This window comes from Cucurbita pepo, chromosome 10 (assembly GCF_057944985.1).
Source record: "Cucurbita pepo subsp. pepo isolate OVF chromosome 10, ASM5794498v1, whole genome shotgun sequence".
NCBI classification, from domain to species: Eukaryota; Viridiplantae; Streptophyta; class Magnoliopsida; order Cucurbitales; family Cucurbitaceae; genus Cucurbita; species Cucurbita pepo.
Window position 1 is genome coordinate 19,405,545 of NC_141807.1, and position 23,326 is coordinate 19,428,870.

The following is a 23,326-nucleotide window of genomic DNA, read 5'->3' on the forward strand; positions in this document are numbered from 1 at the left end:
AGAATAGAAAGTACTTTTCAAAGCTCTACCGGACGGGATATATATATATAGTTCAGTTTACTATATATAGCTTTACCCGGTTTACTATATATAGCTATTTACAATATATAGCTTTACCAAATATAGCTTTACCGGATATAACCGTTGACCAAGCTATAAATAAGCCGCAGGCTCCATAACCTAACAATTCTCCCACTTGGAGACTGATCTAGTCAACCAAGAATTTCATTCTCAAACGACCATGAGCATCTTCATAGTCTTCATGGCACCATATCAATTGAGGCTTTGCACAACCTCAATATTCCAACATCAACACATTTTGTCAACATATTTGCTGGATTCTTTGCACCCTCTATCTTCTCCAAACACATCACCATCTTTCACTAACCTGCAAGTGAAATGGTATCGTCTTCTGTGTTTTCTCTTTAAATGATAGACCGGGTTCCTTCGCCAACTATATGACACTCTGACTATTTCTGTAAAGAATATCTTTGTGCTGCTTCTTGCCCATTCTTCCAGATAGTCAGTCATCCATATCGTCTTCTTTCCAACTTCAATTATTGCCACGTACTCAATCTCAATACAACGCATTTTTAAAGCCTAGACGTCCCATCATCCATGGCTTGCTCCTACTTGTTTGTATCCTCCAACTGTAGGGCCTCATCAAAGGGTTGTGGTTCCCTTACATCAGCAACAGATAGTGTAATGAAGATACATACATATCGGGTACTCTGATAGTACAAGATGATCTTCTCAACACCAGTTCAGGTGTCACTTGCTCTACTGCTGATTCCTCCGCAACAACCTCAGGAGTTTGTTGATTATCTGCTACAAGATCACTTGGTGATTTTCTCTGCAACTCAACCTCAACTCTCACTTGCTTTGTTGTCTTGGAACCTTGCTCCACATCTGGTTCCTCAGCAGTAGTCTCAGGAGTTTCTTAAGTATCTGCTACAACATCACTAGGTGAGTTTCCCTGCAACTCAAGCTCAACTCCCACTTGCTTCGTGGTCTTGGAACCTTGCTCCACATCTGGTTCCTCAACAGTAGTCTTAGGAGTTTCATGAGTATCTACTACAACATCACTAAGTGAGTTTTCCTGCAACTCAAGCTCAACTCTCACTTGCTTCGTCGAACCTTGCTCCACATATGGTTCCATTTCCAACCGCACTTCCTTCAATTCTCTGGCGGTCCTTGTGAAGCTAACTCGTTTCTGCTTGCTCATAACGTAGTTCTCACAACGACCCACATCAACAGATTTCAGACCTTCTAAAACTTCTTTCGCAGCCAGCCTCTTCATTCCTTTCGCGCTCATAGGTTCAAGTCGATTGTGCCGTAGACTTGAATTTGAAGCACTCTCAGCAACAGCAGCTATGTTCATACACCCTGCAGTGGTGTATAAGGTTCCAGATTTTGAGCCAGTGCTACCACCGTAGCACCCTTCATAATCTTCCACGAACTCTTCCCTAACTTTGTTGCATAACCTGTGCTGTCCAACTGACCAATAGAGATCAGGTTCCTTTTGAGACCAGAAATATATCTGACATCCTTTAAATTCCACTAATTTCCTGCCGGAGTTTTTATGCAGACATCTCTTTTTCCTTTAATCTCTAAATCTTTGTTGTCGGCAAGATACACCTTCTCGAAATTTCCAGACTTGAAATTCCGGAACAACTCTTTATTTGGAGACGAATGAAAAGATGCACCTGAATCCAAAATCAAGGATTCAATCGAACTGTCCACGCTGAGGATTAGAGCATCCCCAATGTCTTCTGCTGAATTTATAGAATCATCATCATCTCCAGATTTGTGATTCTGCTTCCTCTTTGGTCATGTACAACCTGTCCGAAAGTGACCTTTTTCTCCACAATTCCAACACGTTACGTTTGGTCTATTTTGAGATTTTTCTCGATTCTTTGATTTTGATCGCCCTTTGTTTGGGCCCTTCGATTTACTTCTTCCCCGTTGGTCAACACTAAGAGCACTGCCTGATGAATCTCCAGTTTCTCGTTTGTGAATACTTTCGCTGAGAACTACATCTCGAATTTCACCAAACTTTAGTTTATCAGATCCTCGGGAACTGCTGATTGCGGCAACAACAGTATCCCATGACTCGGGTAAGGATGACATCAAAATCAATGCTTTAATTTCATCTTCGAAATTAATTTCCACCGAACTCAGTCGACTTATGATCATATTGAATTCATTTGACAGCGCCTTCAATAGATCTGACGTTGTCTTCTCCTTGATAATGTTGAACGCCACGTTTCTGGATAGCGTCAACCGGATCAGCCCAAGGCTTGTCGATCCTTGAGCTTCCACTGTTTCGTGGTCATGGTATCCGGCTTCACCCCAACAGAAGTTTGTGAAGATCTTTCTGGTACAGATAATCTTCAATCTGCATCTTCCAGAAACCGAAATCGGATCCATTGAACTTCTCAATTCCAATCTTTGAACTTTCCATCTTCACAGGTCGTGGTGAATTTCGCCTAGCTCTGATACCAGTTGTTAGGATCGCACAACAACGCACACGCTCGATCTAGATGAACACAAAGAACAGGATAGAGAAAAGTGCAAGTAGAACTCTGGCTAAAAGGATTTTTTTATTGATGACTTCAGTATGTACAGTAAGAGAGAATTACAGAGAATAGAAAGTACTTTTCAAAATTCTATCGGACGGGATATATATATATAGTTCAATTTACTATATATAGCTTTACCATATTTAACCATCTACTATATATAGTTATTTACTATATATAGTTTTACCCGATTTAACCATCTACTATATATAGCTATTTACCATATATAGCTTTACCAAATATAGCTTTACTGGATATAACCGTTGACCAAGCTATAAATAAGCAGTAGGCTCCATAACCTAACATAAACCATATGACTGGCGATCAGAGAAAATTGTTGACGGTGTTGTTATAATACATGCGGAAGCAATTTGGATCTTAGGCACTCTAAATACATCAATTAAAGTAAATTAGCTAGCATGTTCATAAGCATTAAAACTCAAAGAGTTTGAGTACTAACATTTTGTAGTAAAAAGTCATTTTTTTCACGAACCGGTTTCGAACCACCATTAGTGTCTTCCCTACTATTCTCCAGTCTTAGAACGGGATTGTGGAATCCAGTGAGTGACTAAACTTGGAAAGGATTTAGTATATGTGAAGAAAGAGTCTGTGAGGATTTTCTCAAAGTTTTTAGGAAGATTTTACATGTACCTTGATCACTCTATTTATAGTCATATTTGTATACTCATGCAAATTTGAGATTACCAAATTTTAACATTCAAAATTTCACTCAAATTTGTCATGTTTATTTGGCAAAATGCAAGTTAGGTTAAACCTAATTTTGACACTCAAAATTCCAGTGACTCAAACATGTATATTTCCACTTAGTGTGGTCACGTTTTGACTTTCTCCATTTTAATTCAACCATTAATTTAAATAATTAATTTCAAATTAAAGTAATATTAAAGGATTAATTAAACAATTTAATTAATTCAAATGTCAATCACAATCAATTCCGACCAATATTGATTAAAATATTTAAATCTTATTTAAATATCTCTTATTCTATCTTTTTGTTTAATTTGTAAATAAAACAAAAATGTGGTTAAATATATCGTATATATTTAGCTCATATTCCCTAATTCGAATTCAAACAATTCGAACTCACTCGTCACACTGTCTTATGGTTTAGTCCGATATGAGCTAGTTGGGGAACCTAATGGACCTATAGATTATGGGCTCCAACGATTCGAGATTAACCGGCTAAACTCATTAACCTTGTTAACCAACATTCGTTAACTACTAGGACACTCCACTATAGTCCCTAGTAGTTGCACTCCCCTCACTATAGATATATTTCGGTCCATTTGATATAACCATGATTAGTAAGTTGATCCTTCACAGGTTGTTTGTAACTAGAGTTGGGTCAATTTACTGTTTTACCCCTGTAGTTACTTCTTGTTTCTTATGTCCCACTGATCCTCTAATGAACCATTGGTTTGTGATTCAACCAGTAAACTGAATTTCTCTCAGGCCAATGAGAGGGTGGGGCCCCTTGTCAAAGACAAGAAGTTAGTGCTTAAGGGAACCACCTCTCTACTATCCCTAAAAGTGGGTAGGAGTGAATTCCATCTTGCACCCTATGTTCCTAGATATTCACCCAATCTTACCCCTGAAATGGGAGGCTTATTGAGTCGGCAAACTCAAGACACTCTCACCCATGCAAATCTAAGGATAATTCCGAATAAACAGGAGTTCATGGTTAGCTCAGGATTAAGATCAAGTTACCTAAGTCATCGAATGAAAAAACCAGTCTCAAGAGGAAACAACATTATAAAGTTAGAGTGATTTTCTTCATTGTCCGATCTTATGCAATACTCATTGCATACGACGCCCCCACTCACATGTCTCCGCATGTACAATTTAGTGATCACATTGTTTATATCATATACAAAAGTGGGCCCCATCCATAGTGTCTCCAGTATAAGATACTCAGCCTTATCCGTCCACTATAGATCATTTTGACTATATACTTAAACTTGATTCACTCTTATGTCTGTACATACAATTCAAGTAATTATACTATAGTTAGAGTGTTCTTAGTATATTGGATTTAGATTAATAATCATAAAATTCACTTTATTCAATAACAATCTTTACTGAATAAACATCAATAATAATTTTATTGAAAATAGAATATGTTTTTGTTTATGAACTATGAGTTTTAAGACATAAAACCCAACAATTGCAATACAAGAAAGAGTACAAAGGAAGTCGTATGGTACGCACAACAAATAGCACACAATTGTCAATTGCTCAGATCGGCAATACGACAATCATGTCTGGCAATAAATTTGATACAGTGTCACTGCATAATGTTTATCATGTACCAGGTATAAAGAAAAACTTGTTGTCAATGTCTCAACTAACAACATCAGGAAACTACGTCTTGTTTGGGCTAGAAGATGTGAAAGTCTATGAAGCTGTTAAGATAATAGGAAAGCTGACAATAGAAGGGCGAAGAGTGGATTCCGTCCTATTTGCAGAGTCTTCCTATGTTGACAAGACCCGAAAGAATAAGACAACATATCTATGGCATGCAAGATTGGGACATGTTGGCTACCACAAATTGAAGCTAATTATGGAGAAATCCATGTTCAAAGGCCTACCTCAACTTAAAGTCAAAACAGACGTTGTTTGCGTTGGATGTGAAGATGGAAAAGCTTGTCAATTACCATACAAAGAGCCAAATTTCAAAGCAAAGAAACCATTAGAGTTAATTCACTCTTATTTGTTCGGTCCAGTCAAACAAGTATCGATCAGTCTGAAAATCGATCATCGATCAGTCTGAAAAATCGAGCTCCACAGCTCCAATAACACCGTTTTTCCCCTCGATCACTTCATGAAACTTAAAGATGGTGTTACAAGGAAGAGTTTGAGATTGATTTCGTACCTTCTCATGGATCGTAACCTAAGATATTCGCCTCCAAATTTCATCCAAAATCAGTTTTCTTGCTAGAGTAAAAACAAAGGATTCTTATTGGGTAGCCGATTCTAGGGGTTTTCAAGGCCCGATTTCTTCATGGTACCTTTTCCATATCCTTTCCTCAGGCTAAAGGTATTGGTTTGAAGAAACGTCTTGAGTGTGGACCTTAATTTCTAGAAATCATTCTCAATATGCAACTCACTCGAAAAGCCAGATTTTCGATCTCTTGGGTAACTTGTTCTACGACGTTTCAGCTCTCGATTCCTTCATCAAGTTTACTCAAATTCTTCATTTGAAGCTAAAGGAATCCTTAATTTGAAGAAAAAGAGATCGTAGATAGAAATTTGACTCTTATCCCCAATTTAAGCCCAAAATCGATTTCCTTCAATTGGGCACACTCCCGAGGTTATTTCTCTTCGTGATTTTTTATGGAAACATTCCTTGGAGGTGCCGAAACGAATTGGGATCATTCTTGCTCGACGAATAATCGTGTAGCTTCAGATTAGATTTTCAAGTTTTCCTTGAAGTTCTTCAATGGTGAATTGAATTGGGGGAATGGTTTCTGGGCACTTTCAGCACTTCATTCGTTCATAAAACTGGTGGGTAATCTTGTTTAGAAATTATAGAAATAAGTTTGAGGAGAAATGGTGGAGAATTGCTATCGAATTTGAAAGAAACTTGAGAGTAGGAGACCATAATCCAAACGCTTATAGTTTACGATTGGGAGCTCGACCTTGCTTGATTCTTATTCCATATCTTTGCTCCTACATCAGACTTTATAAGAGGAGCTTAAACCGACATTGAGAGCTCTAAAATCATCGTGATTCGGAGATTAAACTTTCTAGATAATTCGTCAGAAATATCAGCTCCAATCAAAGCCTTACCGATCCAATTTTGGAGGAGATCCAACGGTTGATATTTGAGTTTCGAAGAATTTTGCATAGCTGGTCACGATAGATGCTCTGATTCTAATCAGAGGGGCATTTTCGTAATTATTCATCATTCAAGGGGTACTTTGGTAATTCACCACTTTTCGAATATTTTATTATTTTTTCCTAAGAAATCCATAATTTTTCTAAAAATTCTTCATCCTTGTTGGTCATTTTTTCCTTCACTATCTTTAAATTCCTTCTAGATATGGAATTAAAAATCCAAAAATTTCCTTAAAATTTGGAAAAATGACCTTTTCGTCCTCTTCGCTTTCTTTTTCCTTCCCGGTCATTTTAAAAAGGTCTTAACTCCTTAAGACTCTTAAGATTCCGTCTTTGCTTAATCTTTTAATTTCTTCACTTTTGATCCTTTGGGTCTTACATGGGCGGCTTATTCTTATTGGAGTTAATTCCTTTCATTTTTGGGGTATTACACCCAATCAGGGTATGGAAATCATTCTCATACTTATATCTAACTCATTCCGGGTTTGGGAGTTGTTTACCTATTCTAGCGTCGCAGATCTGTACGATAAATCTAAGTTCTAAGGTGAAACAACTTACTTGTTCTTCAAACTTAGTCTTGAAAGTGAATCATTGATATCCTGAATTTTGGAGGTGCGACTTCAAACTTATTTGTTCTTTTGGCATGCTCTGATTGGCGTACCCAAGTGACTCCTAATGGCTCATTTGGCTCGGGTTTGACTATTTGGACTCGTTTTCTATATTTTTCATCTCTCTCTGAGCTATTTTTGACGTTATTTGAGGTACTTCAGGTCAGTATGATCGCTATTCGCTCCGTTTAAATTATTATGAGCTGAAAGTTGGAATTATTTGATACCTTTATGTAAGTAAAGGTCGTTAATATATTAATCTTATGTGGTGGGTCCACATAGGTTACATTGGACGTTGAGGAACAGATTTAGGCTAGTACTTGGATTATTTAGTAACTCTAGCCTAGGCCAACCAAGTAAGTGGCTCTACTATCGACTTGGTTGGACAAATTGTGTGATGTATGATGGCGCATGTCTCGTTGTCCTTTCTCATGTCAGGTTTATGACTGCTATGCTATGTTATGTTATACTTTGTTATGTCATGTTAAGCTAGGTTGTGACATACCATGTTTATAAGTTATGCTATAATGTGATTATGCTATCTTGTAGAATCATATTTATGATATTGAATTTATGATGCATAAACCTCCTTGCACCATTCCATGTACAATATGTCAAGTATGAAAGATATGATAAGAACTGTGTATGCATGTTCCTTAGGCTCGTTATGTTATGTATGAGTGGAGGTTTGAGTTGCATCATAAACTTATGTCATGATTTTAAGCTATGGGGACCTCGTGCATTTACATGTATCATGTACATTGAGATACTTCCCCGTGTATCTTACCGTATTTATGTTCGCCATGATATCATGCAGGCTCTTCCCCTCCATGGTGTTTGGAGAAGATCCAGATTAGTGAGTACGTATACGAGTACGTCATGTGGGTCCATGTGCGCATGCATGGGCCGTGTGTGGGGAAGTACCACGCATCCAACTCTACCCAAACTAGAAAGTGGAACCTAAGGTCATGCTACAATGTTTTTAAAAGGATAGGTCCCATCATGATTACTTGTGTATGCATTTTTCAACTCCAACAATAGGGTTACTTACTGAGCATTTCTTAAAATACTCAAGTTACGTGCTAATCTTATTTTTCATGTAAAGGAAATGCACCCCTGCACGGATGACAACATTGTTGCAACGGCCATAGAAGCAAAGTTAGGATAATAGCTTTCATTATTTTCCTTTAAAAACTCGTATACGACATCATTTCGAAACTTTTAATGATCCTTCCACACATAATAGTCATGTCATGTAATGCATGTAGTGACGTCTCTATCTAAGTAAGAAAAATAGGAGTGATCCAATATACCATGCAAGAGGATAAATCAATAGGGCAGATGAAGCTATGGTTTGAAGAAAAACGCTACATCGAACTTAAATGTCACGAGAAACTTTCTTGTATTTAGATTTGCAAACTAAGATCATCTAAGTAATTTATTCCGAAAGAAAATTTCTTTCTCTTGATCTTAATCCTCATGACAAATCTGATCTAACTCTTTCTCGAGTAGAAATCATGTGTTTGCATTTGTGATATGAGTTTGTAGATCCAATTCTTATCAAAACGAGATCGAACCCAATTGTCATGCCAAATCATTGATATGATCAAAGATGTTGTTGATCTCTATAACATCAAAGAAATAAAAACAAGGTTCAATCTCCGCACTGAAATTCAGGATGTTGCTGATCTCCACACTCGTAAAAATAAATGAAAATTTTTGTGAAGATGAAAAATGAAATTCAAACAGCCAATTTGAACTGGACAAAGAATTTTGTTCGTTATCGACAAGTCTGTCCCCTTCAGATACAGATGAAAGACTGCATGGGCTTTCGCTCTAACCCTAAACAAATGAATTGACGAAGGGAAACGAAGTAGCGAGAGGAAGTAGTTTGACTCAAAGAAGAGAGGGAGTAAGTAGCTCGAGATAATTGCAAGGGGACCGGCTAGATCAAGACTAGGAGAGATGATCGAATATCTATATACTCAATCTATTGCTTCTACCCCTCCCCGATGCAGCTAGCCCAGAACCCAGACTCAAATTTTAGCCACTATAGTTCAGATGCAGCCTAACAATTGAGTGAAGGTTGGAAATTGGTTGCTCGGGTAAGGTATAAAATGATCCCATATTCCAAAAGGAACCGAACAATGGAAAGCCTTCGTTGAATAATGGGAAGCGGGCCCGGTAGCCCCTTAGCCCCCAACTCCATAAACGTAGATAAAATTCAGCGAAATCTCAGCTACAAAGCGTTTTTCTTCGTTCAAATTTCAAATCCCCAATTCCTCAATTACAAAAATCCATTCCCTCTCTAATTTCTTTCAATTCCAATTCCAAATTAGGGTTTTCAGAGAAGGAAGATGAAAGCATCTCTGAAATTCCGCGAAGATCAGAAGCCATTATTGAGAGCCAAAGTTCCTCTCAGCATTCTTGGCCTCCCTTTCCAATCCGCCATAGCCGCCGGCACCGCCAAAGACCTCTCTCTCAACCTCTCAACCCTCTTCGAATCCGGCCCCTCCTTCAAACTCTCTTATCGCCCTAACGATTCTTCAAATCCCTTCTCAGTAATCGTCAAAACTGGAATCGGCTCCTTCGGTTCCCCGATCTCTTCGCCTATGCTCATGAGCGCCGAATTCGACCTAATCGGCCGTGGAAATCCCTCCTTCATGCTCCATTTCAAGCCGAAACTCGGCGATTTCTCGATCAAGAAATCGCAGTCCTCCTCGATGATGTTCCAGAAGGTTCTGAAATCGGAGGAGGAATCTGTGGATGTTAGAAGTGCTGTTTCGAAGGCGGTTTCTGGTTTGGAAGTGGCTGCTAGTACGGCGGTTCCGATTCTGAGTTGTGCGGCGGTGAGGTTCCGATGGGGGCTTAAGGTCCCAGCGGCGGAGGGGATGAAGGTGAGTGGTGGGATTTCATTTCGGGAGGCTCCATTGCTGTTGCTGGATAAGATCGGGATCGAACACGTGGAGACTGGGGATTCGAGATCGGAGAAGGGTAGTTTCGGAAATGAGGATTTGGATTTGGGTTATTTTTCAGTGAAGCGTCAGTTTGATGTTTTGCAAATGGAGAACGGGCTTTTGAAAAAGGGCATTGAGGATTTGAGGAAGCAAATGAAATTGTTTTCCAATTCCGGCGACTCCGACCGGAAGGCGGCCCGGCGGTTTAAGGACAGAAAGGCCCCGGAGTTCCCCGCTCTTGATGGGCCACCGTCGGTGGAGGCGGTGGCCGAGGAAGGCAGCAGCGTTAGTGCTTGAAATTCGTTGATACGACAAACGTCAATTTAATTACCAACTATTTTGTTTGATAATGGTGTAGTTATAGATGTTCGTTTATCCTGTCAGATTAGAGCCTTCTAAAAATCTCTTTTATCTGTGTTCTAGCTCAATTCTCTATGAACGATTTAGACGAAATTATTATGGTTAAATTGGAAAATTGATTGTCATAGTTTTTGAAATAGAAATTAAATTTAAATATAAGTGTCAAAAAAATTAAAACAAGAGAGTACCAATTCTAAACCAAGCCCTGCACAACTCTATTATTGCCCTTTGTCTTCTTATTGACTTAAATCATCAAATTGGGGACATGTCTGACCTTTTGGATTAAGATTTCCCGCTTTCATCTTTCAAAATTCTAATTTTAAATTATAAACAATGTTCGAGATTGATATCGGATTAGAATTTGAAATCCAGATTCGCCACCTACTGGTCATAACATTCCTCTTTTTGGTTTCGGATCCTGGACATGGAAGCTGGACATGGAAGCGTTACACAATGGTATTAGAGTTGTACCTCTCTCAGTAAAATGTGGTTTTGGGACAGACGAGCCTAGGTCAAAGTTGATGGACATGTGACAATCGAGTAAAGGGGGGTACATGAATGAACCAATAACATATCTGAACGAGAGTGATCACGAGGATAGATGGCTAAGAAACACTTATTGAAGTCGAAAAATGCAAGCACATGCAAATGAGACATAAGTTCATGATTGATCTTGGGCTCCCCATCCGACTCATACACATGCACATAGATAAGCACCAATGTCGTACTCTCTAGATGGCTAAGAAACACTTATTGAAGTCGAAAAATGCAAGCACATGCAAATGAGACATAAGTTCATGATTGATCTTGGGCTCCCCATCCGACTCATACACATGCACATAGATAAGCACCAATGTCGTACTCTCTAGGTTTGACTATGGGCTTACAAACGATCATGCAGCTAAAACCAGAAAAAATGAAAAATCTTTAAGTTGGATGCACTAGAACTAGAGCTAGCGAGCTAAATCGAAGGTTGTCCAATGATTTGTAACACTCGAGCCTGGCACGTATGTAAGTTTTCCTTATTATTATTTTTTTTTTTATAAACTTTTGATATTTTATTGAGGGCTTTAAGAGCGGAATTTCACAAAGGTGTAGAAGGAAAAAATGTTCGGGATGGCTCTAGAGACCTAGAAATAAATAAATAAATATACAAGAAAAATTATAATATCAAGGTCAAAGGTTTCTCCACAAAAATTATTCACTGGATTAAGGAGAAGTGGTTTGAGAGTTTGATCGTTCGGTTCCGCCAAGAACCGAAGAAGAACAAAGATAAGATGTATGAGTTTTTGAAATTAGATTTAGATTTAGAATCTAGAACGGAGAGTGCTCTAAAGTTTGAATGCATTTATTATGATATATAGTTGCCTAAAAATTATAAGAAAATTACATCTCAAAGTTTTGAATTAGAAGTTATAAAAATCTAAAGAAATTATTTTGAATCGCTCAATAATCGAAAATCTAGAATGTGGAAATCGTAGGTGGGTTACGCTGAGGACATGCAGCGGTCGAAGGACTGCAAAATGCGTTTAGGCATACAGAAGACACGTGTCACAATTTGGCTGGAGCAACGCATCACCTGGATTGATCAAACTCGCTTCCGACCCAAAACCTGCACACGCAAATCAGTAACCCTATGCTTGAATCGAAAAGATGATCTGACCCAACCTGTTGAACGAGCTTGATAACTCGCGTCTATGCCATTCCTTCGCATGTGACACACGCGTGATAAACGCGAATTAGATACCCTACAATGTGGGTAGCCCGTGAGTCCCTATGTCCTTGTTGTTTGACTTTTGTGAGGATAGGAATTTGTGTATCTACCTTCTTGTGTGGTTGTACGGTTTACTGTACATTAACTTGAGGTGATTGAATGTATGGTTCTCGAAATATAATAAGAGTAGAGAGTGAGAGTCAGTTTGGCTAAACAATGACTTAGGATGGAACCTCTGCAATAGTCTGGCCACATAAGAATCATGAGAAGAGGGAGTAACTTTAGTGCTTCTGACTAAACTAGACTCAATGAGTCAAAACTGAGAGACCTAGAGATATGAATCTATATCAAGGTGGACAAACCGTCCTAGAGACCTAAAGGATGACCACGACAACCGTGCTAGACAAAGGTAGTGATAGGGCCACCCTAATCCTCAACCCAACGATCCAAGCTTTTGTTGAAACAAGAACTCTTGAATCAAAGTAATGAACACCTCCTTATACAAAATTCGGATCAACCAAGAGATAAGACTAGAATTAGATTACCACTTAAGATCGAAGATCTAGAAGCAAGATTTGGAAACCTTATTCTAAATTGAGTCACTCCACAATCGAAATTGATCAATGGATGCAATTCTACCACAAGAATTGCTTGAAACGAGAAATGACAAAATTCATGCTCGGATTTCTAAGAGAAACGTCTCAATTTGAGATCTGAATTACATTCATCTAAGAATCTGATTTTTACATAACATATTGTGGGTATTTATAGTCTCCCGACAAAAGACGTTTGTGGTCGGGATTTAATCCCGATCCCCTTTAATCTCCACAAAAACGAAGTCAAATTGACCATTTGACACTTACATAATTTATGAAACTAAAAATAATACTTTCCATTGATATTCAGTGGCAAACAGACTTGAAATCAATTAGGCTTTACGTACTTAGGTTTGAACTCGTGCTTTCCTTTACACTCCAATAAGGTATCGTTAAACGGGGTGTGAGGTTAGTTACGGACATGTGATTTGATACTTCACTTGGATTACCCTGCTTTGCCTACTTAGGCGAAGTTGCTGAGTTTTGGGCCTAAGATGAGTGGGTAAAATGTGAATCATTGGCTTGAATCATTCCTCCTAAGAACGAAGAACCTCTCCATAGTAGACACGTTTTAAAACTGTAAGACTAACGACCATACGTAACAAACTAAAACGGATAATATTTATAGCATATGCAATTTAGACGAGATTTGTCCCGACTCAATTTGTGGGTTATAATAGTCAAATGAAATATAATTAAAAGTGGTAAAAAAAAATTAAATATAAAATAAATTAGAAAGTTTGTATTTGAAGCAAAGAAAAAGAAGCGGTTGTGTAAGACGCGCGGGCGGAGTTGAGAGAAAAGAGCGCATGATGGTGAATGATAATGAAGCAGAAGGGTGAGGATATTGGGCGCACAGTGGACCCTATGGAAGTGGGGACTCTTTTCCTTTCTTTCTTTCTTTCTTCTTCTTTATTTGGGCACTCACCATTGCCCACACCTTTCTCCCTCGGGACCTGCGTTCCTTTCCACTCTCTCCTTCTTTCTCACCCAGTCCTTCCTCGCGTGCTTCCCCATCCCTGGAACTCCCACAAAAAAACACGACCAAAAACACCCCCAAATCCTGTTCCAAACCCAAGAACAACAACAAAAATGTCCCACAATCTCTTCTACTTCCACCATTGTTGTTTAAACCCCTTTTCCTCATCTGGGTCTTCAAGAAATGCCATTTTTACTCTCTATTTTCATCTCTATTTCATCAAATCCATGTGATTTTCAAGCTTTTTCCCTTGTTCTTCGTCTTCTTCCAACACTATGAAGCCAGGTTTGTTTGATTCCATTGTTTCTATACCTTGCTTCTATAGGGAAGACAAGAGACATGGAATCTCTTTTCTTTTCGGGTGTTTTTTTTAATGTTTACTTTCTTTGTCGTGTTTTTAATTATTGTCTATTTGTTTAGTTCCTTTTGAGTTGTTGTTCATCTCTGTTTTTGGGTGCTTCTGTTTGTCATTTGAAGGCTGCAAAATGATCCACTCGTTTGATCTTCAAAATGTGTACTGATAACTATGAATGCTGACAATTAGGATTTCATTTGGCTATACTGATTTTGATTTTATATCTGTTCATTCATTCTTGCATTTCAGTTGAATGTACTTGTTTTTCCCTGTTCTTTCCATGGATTGGATGGCTATGAATGAAAAAGGCAAAGAGATGGAAAGGAAACGGGAACGTTCGAAAAATACTCGAAAGTAGAGACCTAAGCCAATGGATTCCAATGTGATATTGCTCTAACGTTATTCATTCACAAATGATTTGTTAGGAATCACGAACCTTCGTAATAGTATGATATTGTTCACTTTGAGCATAAGCTCTCGTGGCTTTGCTTTTGGTTTTCCCAAAAGGCCTCGTACCAATGGAGATGTATTCCTTGGCTTATAAACCCATGATCACAATCCTCCCCTCGAACAAAGTACACTGTAGAGCCTCCCCTGAGGCCTATGGAGCCCTCGAATAGCCTCCCTTTAATCAAGGCTAGACTCTTTCTCTAGAGGCCTCGAACAAAGTACACCTTTTGTTTGATACTTGAGTCACTTTTGACTACACTTTTGAGGCTCACAACTTCTTTGTTCGATATTTGAGGATTCTATTGACATGATTAAGTTAAGGGCATGACTCTGATACCATGTTAGGAACCACGGCTCTCGACAATGGTATGATATTGTCCACTTTGAGCATAAGCTCTCATGGCTTTGCTTTGGGCTTCCCCAAAAGGCCTCATACCAATGGAGATGTATTCCTTACTTATAAACCCATGATCAACCCCTCAATTAGCCCATGTGGGACTCCTCTCCCAACAATCTTCAACATGGTCGAATCCACTGGTTTTTTTATTAGATCCGAATGCTCCGAAGAATGGCTAGTCCGTAATGGTGGAAGAACTCTCCTTTAACCAATGAGTGGAAAGTTAAAAGAACCTACTCCAAGTCTTTGCAGCTTGAGTTAGAAAGCTTGTATAGGAAATTTCAAAAAGGTTCAAGCTTAGAAGGAACTTCCCATTCATCTCAAGTTTGATGGCTTTGGATTTTGGAACTAAAGGAAAAAGTACGTTTCTTCGCTTTGAGTGTAGCTTTGGTAGTTTTCTTGGAGTGGAAGTTTTAAAGTTATAATCAAGCCCATGCTCTTTCTCTAGAGCTCTTTCTTGGCTAATTTTTGGAAAGAGTGAAACACGGGGATTTTCTTTTTACTTGTGATCTTGTACCATTCACGGTGTAACAACCCAAGCCCATTGCTAGCAGATATTGTCCGCTTTGGCCCGTTACGTATCGCCGTCAGTCTCATGGTTTTAAAACGCGTCTAGTAGGGAGATGTTTCCACACCTTTATAAGGAGTTTTGTTTTTGTCTCCAACCGATGTGGGATCTCGCAATCCACCCCCTTGCTCTGATACCATTTGTAACAACTTAAGCCCACTGCTTGCAGATATTGTCCGCTTTGGCCCATTACGTATCACTATTATCCGCATGGTTTTAAAACGTGTTTACTAGGGAGAAGTTTCCACACGCTTATAAGGAATGTTTCGTTCCCTTCTCCAACCAATGTGGTATCTCACACACGGTCTCAATTTGGAGGGCCCAACACAAATATTTTTGTAGTACTACTTTCACTACAATTCTTGATTGGAGGGCTTTGGTTGGATCCTCTTAGGAAAGTGGACATTTTGTCCCGTTGTCCTTTATGCTGTTCTTGTTGGATGTGACCTCTCATTATGTATTCCTATGTTTCTCATTAAAAAATGGAAGAAAAAACATAGATATTTGTATCTTTGTTACTTGCCACGAAAAAGTACTAATAATTCATTGGGATTCGGAAGTTCTTTGAGGTTGCAGCTGGTTTGAAGATTTATACATGGACTATCTCTAATAGCCCAAGCCCACTGCTAGTAGATATTGTCCTCTTTAGGATTTCCCTTTTGGGCTTCCTCTTAAGGTTTTAAAACGCATATGCTAGGGAGAGGTTTCCACACCCTTATAAGGAATGCTTCGTTCTCCTCTCCAACCAAGGTGGGATCTCACAATCCACTCCCCTTGGGGCCCAGCGTTCTCGTTGGCACATCGCCCAGTGTCTAGTTCTGATACAATTTGTAACCGCCCAAGCCCACCGCTAGTAGATAATTGTCCTCTTTGGACTTTCCCTTTTAGGCTTCCCCTCAAGGTTTTAAAATGCATCTGCTAGGGAGGGGTTTCCACACCGTTATAAAGAATGCTTCGTTCACCTCTCCAACCAATATGGAATCTCACAATCCTCCCCCCTTGGGGGCCCGCATTCTCATTGGCACACCGCCCAGGATCTGGCTCGGATACTATTTGTAACAGCCCAAGCCCACTACTAGTAGATATTGTCCTCTTTCGGATTTCCCTTTTGGGCTTCCACTTAAGGTTTTAAAACGCGTATGCTAGGAAGAGGTTTCCACACCCTTATAAGGAATGCTTCGTTCCCCTCTCTACCTAATGTGAGGTCTCACACTATCTAACTATAGTTGTTAACATTGAGAGGCACTGATGCACAAAGCAGGATGAATGAAATGGTATTTGATCTGAACTGGTATTTGATCTGAACTGTGACAATGGAAGAGGATTAATGCTGCAAATATGATCCAAAGAAAGAGATCTATTCCCATTTGTGATCTTCACCCAACTGGTGTATTTTGCAAATCACTTGTTCTTGTTAGGAACCACGACTGTCCACCATGGTATGATATTGTCCACTTTGAGAATAAGCTCTCATGGTTTTGCTTTTGGTTTCCCCAAAAGGCCTCATACCAATGGAGATATATTCCTTGCTCAAAAACTCATGATCATCCTCTTAATTAACCAACGTGGGACTTCCTCTCAACAATCCTCAACAGCAAACTGGTACAAAACTAAAAGCTATTGAGTTTACAGGTAGAATCAAGCATCTTTCTATTTTGGGGTGGTCGAACAACCTACGTAGCCCTCGAACAGACTCTCCTTAGTTGAGGTTCGACTCCTTTCTCTGGAGCACTCGAACAAAGTACACCCTTTGTTCGACACTTGAGTCACTTTTGACTACACCTTCGAGGCTAGCAACTTCTTTGTTCAACACTTGATGATTCTATTGACATGGCTAAGTTAAGGGCATGGTTCTAATACCATGTGTTAGGAAACACGACATTCTATAATGGTATGATAACGTCCACTTTGAGCATAAGCTCTCGTGGCTTTGCTTTTGGTTTCTCCAAAAGGCCTCATACCAATAGAGATGTATTCCTTACTTACAAACCCATGATCAACCCCTGAATTAGCAAATGTGGGACTCCCTCCCAACAATCCTCAACGGTCCTTCCGTTGCCCATGACTTGGAAGCTTTGATCTTTGTGTCTCTGAGAGTCCGGGTATATCACGAGTCTTAAAAAAACCTTCAATTATTATTATTATTTCTAAAGAAGTTCACAAGTTCACTTGAAGTTTGCCACTTTTTCCTTTGCTTGTTTTGCCATCATACAACTTCTCTTGTAGCTGTTTTTTTTTCTTGATTTGATTGGAAGTTCTCTCTTTCACTTCCAGGTGTAGAGCAAGGTGATTTGGACTCATCTCCTGTGCAAAGTTTGGATGGAAGTTTTAGAAAGTTCATATCTGGTAACCATTGCTTTTTATTTATTTATTTATTTTGATATTCTCAATAAATATAGTCTCAAATAATGTTGAGGCACACTACAAGAAAGGGCTCGAGTCAAGAGTAATAAGACCTAGCGAATGGTTACAAGAAACCAAACATATCCGAAAAGACTCTCATCCTAAAGTCCCCACAAAATAGCACACACCCGATCTTTGAAGGGTAGATGAAGGAAAAACTCCTCAAATGCCTCCTTACGACTCAAAAAAATTGTGCTAGGCTGCTCGAGCACAAGCACAACTCTAGGGACTATCTTGCTTATGCCTCGTCTTTTCCTCAATGTTCACTCTGTGTGGTGTGTTGGATGATGCACTGTTCTCCTTGGTTGCATCATGACACTCGTCTAGGCCCTAGTGTGGCTAGGCTATCTTGCTTATGCCTCGTCTTCTCCTCAATGTCCACTCTGTGTGGTGTGTTGGATGATGCACTGTTCTCCTTGGTTGCGTCATGACACTCGTCTAGGCCCTAGTGTGGCTAGGCTATCTTGCTTATGCCTCGTCTTCTCCTCAATGTCCACTCTGTGTAGTGTGTTGGATGATGCACCGTTCTCCCGGTCGCATTATGACACTCGTCTAAGCCCTCCTGTGGTTAGATGGGTGCCACTTGAGGGTCGTTGTTTTGATTATTGTAACGTAAGAGTCACTACCTACTCTTTTCATAGTGTGGTTGTGACACCAGACACCAACAGAGACCACATAAGCTAAACAACCCACCCAACTCGTCCCAGAACAACTTCCTCCCTCTTTGTTCGGGAGGCCGGTAAACCCTAGACATCCACCCTTCGACACCTGGAAGCTGAAGGAAACTCACACTGAAAAGGCCCCTTTAACCATGTTTGGATTAAACAAGAATGACGATGTCGAGGTTTTCCTATGCAATGACTTCTTTAACCAATCTCCTATTCTCCATACCTATAATGGCCCAAGCCCATGACTAGCAAATATTGTCCTCTTTGAGCTTTCCCTTTCGGGGTTCCCCTCAAGGCTTTAAAACGCGTCTACTAGGAAAGGTTTCCTTGGCTATATGGTTCATCCGGGGGAGAGATCGAGCTTCAAGAAATAGTAAATGGTCTTCTCAATACACCACACCCCTTATAAAGGGTGTTTCGTTCTCCTCTCCCTAGGGAATAGATTGACTTCCATAGAGATTGACTTCCATAAGGGCACTTTGGAATAGATTGACTTCCATAAGGGCACTTTGGAATAAAGAATAGTGTGGGGATAATTGGATATGCAACTAAATGATGCTTCAATTACATTCTTATCCTCACAACGCTTACATCAATATGCTACAGGTTTTCTTCAAAATGGTACAGACTTGTCTCCAGCTCAAAGCTTGGATGGAAGTTTTCGAAAATCACATTCGGGTTTGTACTCCTCGGTTAAAGTTCCATTTTTGTCCCTATACTATTCGATGTGTATTACTTTGGTCTCAGCTACCGTACATTCAATAAATCTTAAAATTAGTTCCTACTATTAGCGATCGTTAACTGATTCATATAACATAACGGTCATCTTCATTGCAGCTCAATCAGGGCGTAGTCCGTCTGCCACTGCCTCATCAGGCAAATTTGTTCCTGTTTCAAGAAGAGTATATAAAGTGCTGAAGGACTTTAAAAGAAAACTCAATGATTTTGAAATCTTTAATCAGAGTCTTGAGGATTGGGTTGTAGAGAATACTTCACCCCGTTCTGCCGATGAGGAACCAAATTTTCCATCGCCATTTCCGATCGACGAAATTCACGAGCTCGATTTAGCACTAGAAGGAGTTTTGTTTCAGCAACTGTTTCGTATGCCATGTTCACCGTTCTCCGATGATCTAATCGAAGATGAGTTCCTTGCACTTGAAGACTTCTTTCATGCTATCATCAATGGTTTATGGCGTACATTTTGGCATAAGAGCAGACCGTTACCTTTCTTTGTATCCTGCCCTCGTCACTTAGGATCGAAATTCTATACCGTTGAAAAGGCGATATCAAGGGGAAAGGTGGGAGAGTTACTAGGCTTAGGCTTGATTTCTAGAGTTGGAGACGAGCTACAAGTACGTTGGGATCAAGTCGTGCAGTTTGCTTTATTCAAGGCTAATGTACTATCAGAAGACGGGTTGAGGTTGTCGGGTCGTGTTGTTTGTGAAGCTCTCTTCTATGGCTTACATTTACTTATTTCTAGGAGTTTAAGCAAAATTGGTACTGTCAAGAACTATGATTCTGTTTTCGTTTTGATATTAGATTCAAAATATGGTGGCGTAGTAAAACTCGGCGGAGATCTTAGCAGGCTCGAGATTAACTCGGCTAACCCGTACCAATCAGCAGTTGAATGGATGAGAAACTATGCTGAAGTATGTGTTTCCCCGGTCGACCGTATATGGAACAAACTTGGAAATGTAAACTGGGGAGACTTGGGAACATTACAAATCTTATTGGCAACTTTCTACTCTATAGTTCAATGGTATGGTCTGCCAAGACACTCGATTACGTCTTTAGCATCAGACCATGGTTTGCGTTTACAGAAGCGTTGGATCGAGTGTCGAGTGTCGGAGAATGAAAATACAATAGTTCCTTTTGAACAGTTTAATGATCATCCTGGAGAGATCGTTGAACTCGAGCAGATGGATAATGATGTGTACAAGAACCAAGCATTGCGTTTGAAGCTTCGTCCCGGGGAAATACTCGTTGTTGATGATCAAAGACAAGGGCGAAAAAGCTTCGAGGTGCAGGGATCCTTGGTTGGTGTTAATAACTGTTCTTTATACACTGCTGTTTCTGTTGATTATCCTGCTGAGTTGTTGACGCTTTACGTTGGCGCTCACGTGTCGAAGCTCGAGCCATCTTGGGAGGATATGAGTCTTTGGTATCAAGTACAGAGACAAACAAAAGTACTGAACATCTTCAAGTTACAAGGCATTTCAAGCAGATGCTTACCTGAAATCATTGCCTCGGGCCGAATCCTACATTCTGGTCCGTGTAAGAAGCAGACCGTGGGGGGACGATGTGATCACCCATGGTGCGGGACTCCGGTGCTTTTGACATCACCGGTTGGTGAGCAGCTTTCATCTATAGTTGCTCGGGATGGCTCGTTATCTTCCGAAGAGGCGATTCGTTGTTGCCGGGACTGTCTAGCTGCTCTAAGAAGTGCATCTCTAGCTAGTGTCCAGCATGGTGATATCTGCCCTGAGAATATCATACGTGTTGTTGACGTGCAAGAATCAAGAAACGGTTACTTATACATTCCGATATCGTGGGGACGTGCCGTTTTGGAAGACCGTGACAGCCCGGCTGTGAACTTACAATTCTCATCCTCTCATGCTCTCCAGCATGGGAAACTTTGTCCATCTTCGGACGCTGAGAGCGTCATTTATCTCCTCTATTACGTTTGCGGCGGATCGATGGAGCTACAAGACTCCATCGAATCGGCATTGCAATGGAGGGAAACAAGCTGGGCGAAACGGATCATTCAGCAGCAGCTGGGCGAGGCGTCAGCCTTGTTGAAGGCATTTGCTGATTATGTTGATAGCCTTTGTGGAACGCCGTACACGGTCGACTACGACATATGGTTGAAGAGACTGAGCAGGGCGGTCGATGGGTCGTCGGATCGAGGCAAAACGGTTGAGGAAGTTGCTATAACATTGAAGCTGGAAGATGTGGCTGAGTCTTCAGGAACATCAGGAGCTGGTGCTTCTTAAGGTTGTTTATTATGTTCCATTGCTAAGATTTGAGTGGGGATTTTTTTTTTTTTTTTTTTTTTTTTTGTTGATTTCTTTGTTTAAAAGAATGAGAGATGAATTTGTATGAATGTTACAAGGTTTCTCCTCATGGGGAATATGATTTTGTGAAATTGTTTCCACTGTAAATGTATAATGTTTGCTCAAAGTTTATGAAATCATGTTTATGCTGTTCTTGATTTGGGTTCGATTCGGTCGTTCGATTGCTTGATGGGGTTTGATTTTGAGTTCGACCTTGTTTAGTTTAGTTTCACGACTTGTTTTCGAAGTTCTCGAGAAGATTTTGGGTTTTCGAAGGAGATTTTGATATTTGAACTCTCTTGATATTCAAAAGTCTAAGTATATTGATTTCAAAGCCAAAATCCATTTAGCCGCGATTCAAGAACAATGCTCAGCCAATATGATATCGATATCGATATGGCCGAGTTGCGGGCGACTTTGATACCATGTCATAAGCAATGGATGATATTATACATTTTGAGCGTAAAGTCTCGTGGTTTTACTTTTGATGTTTTCAAAATGTCTTGTATCTATGGAAATAGTGTTCTTTACTTATAAATCGTGAAAAATTTAAGATTTAGCTTTGAATTCTCACTCTCCTAAAAAAATTTAGGACTTTGGTTAAATTTTTTTTTTTTTTTTTTTTTTTTTTTTTGAGAATTATTGGGAGTGAGTCCCACATTGGTTAATTTAGTGAAAAATGATCGATTTATAGGTGAGGAATACTATCTCCATTAGTATGAGATCTTTTGGGGAAGCTCAAAACAAAGCCATGAGAGCTTGTTGGAGGGAATTTTCCTCGAAAAAACATGTTTTGAGAGCCCTCGCACTCTTGATGGCAGCGGACTTGCGATTGTGCGGTCGAGTTGATGGCAGCGGACTTGCGATTGTGCGGTCGAGCCTCTGGCTTCGGATTTAAGAGAAGGTTTTAGAAAACGAGAGCAGAGAGAGATTTTCGAAAAAGACATTATATAAACAAGCAAGAAAGTAATAACAACGACTCAGTATATAACCTTGGGCGAAAAAGACATTATATAAACAAGCAAGAAAGTAATAACAACGACTCAGTATATAACCTTGGGTAACAACGACTCAGTCTATAACCTTGGGCGAAAAAGACATTATATAAACAAGCAAGAAAGTAATAACAACGACTCAGTATATAACCTTGGGTAACAACGACTCAGTCTATAACCTTGGGCGAAAAAGACATTATATAAACAAGCAAGAAAGTAATAACAACGACTCAGTATATAACCTTGGGTAACAACGACTCAGTCTATAACCTTGGGCGAAAAAGACATTATATAAACAAGCAAGAAAGTAATAACAACGACTCAGTATATAACCTTGGGTAACAACGACTCAGTCTATAACCTTGGGCGAAAAAGACATTATATAAACAAGCAAGAAAGTAATAACAACGACTCAGTATATAACCTTGGGTAACAACGACTCAGTATATAACCTTGGGTAGGGAGAAGTTGACAACAACCGGCTCAAACGGCTCACAGTATATAACCTTGGGTAGGGAGAAGTTGACAACAACCGGCTCAAACGGCTCACAGTATATAACCTTGGGTAGGGAGAAGTTGACAACAACGGCTCACAGTATATAACCTTGGGTAGGGAGAAGTTGACAACAACGGCTCACAGTATATAACCTTGGGTAGGGAGAAGTTGACAACAACGGCTCACAGTACATAACCTTGGGTAGGGAGAAGTTGACAACAACGGCTCACAGTATATAACCTTGGGTAGGGAGAAGTTGACAACAACGGCTCACAGTATATAACCTT

The 23,326-nt window shown here is 39.7% G+C and overlaps 2 protein-coding genes across 2 annotated transcripts; both read left to right on the top strand.

Moving 5' to 3' along the window:
* Positions 1-9,297: 9,297 nt before the first annotated feature.
* On the top strand, positions 9,298-10,490 carry LOC111803187 (uncharacterized). The gene has a single exon (XM_023687478.2). The coding sequence runs from the start codon at positions 9,406-9,408 to the stop codon at positions 10,300-10,302; it is 897 nt and encodes a 298-aa protein (XP_023543246.2). The 5' UTR covers positions 9,298-9,405; the 3' UTR covers positions 10,303-10,490.
* A 3,031-nt stretch (positions 10,491-13,521) lies between these two features.
* Positions 13,522-21,702, top strand: LOC111804555 (uncharacterized). Its single transcript, XM_023689406.2, has 4 exons — positions 13,522-13,939; positions 17,699-17,770; positions 19,102-19,173; positions 19,333-21,702. Exons 1-4 carry the CDS (start codon positions 13,930-13,932, stop codon positions 21,486-21,488), a joined length of 2,310 nt encoding a protein of 769 aa, XP_023545174.2. The 5' UTR covers positions 13,522-13,929; the 3' UTR covers positions 21,489-21,702.
* The last annotated feature ends 1,624 nt before the right edge of the window (positions 21,703-23,326 follow it).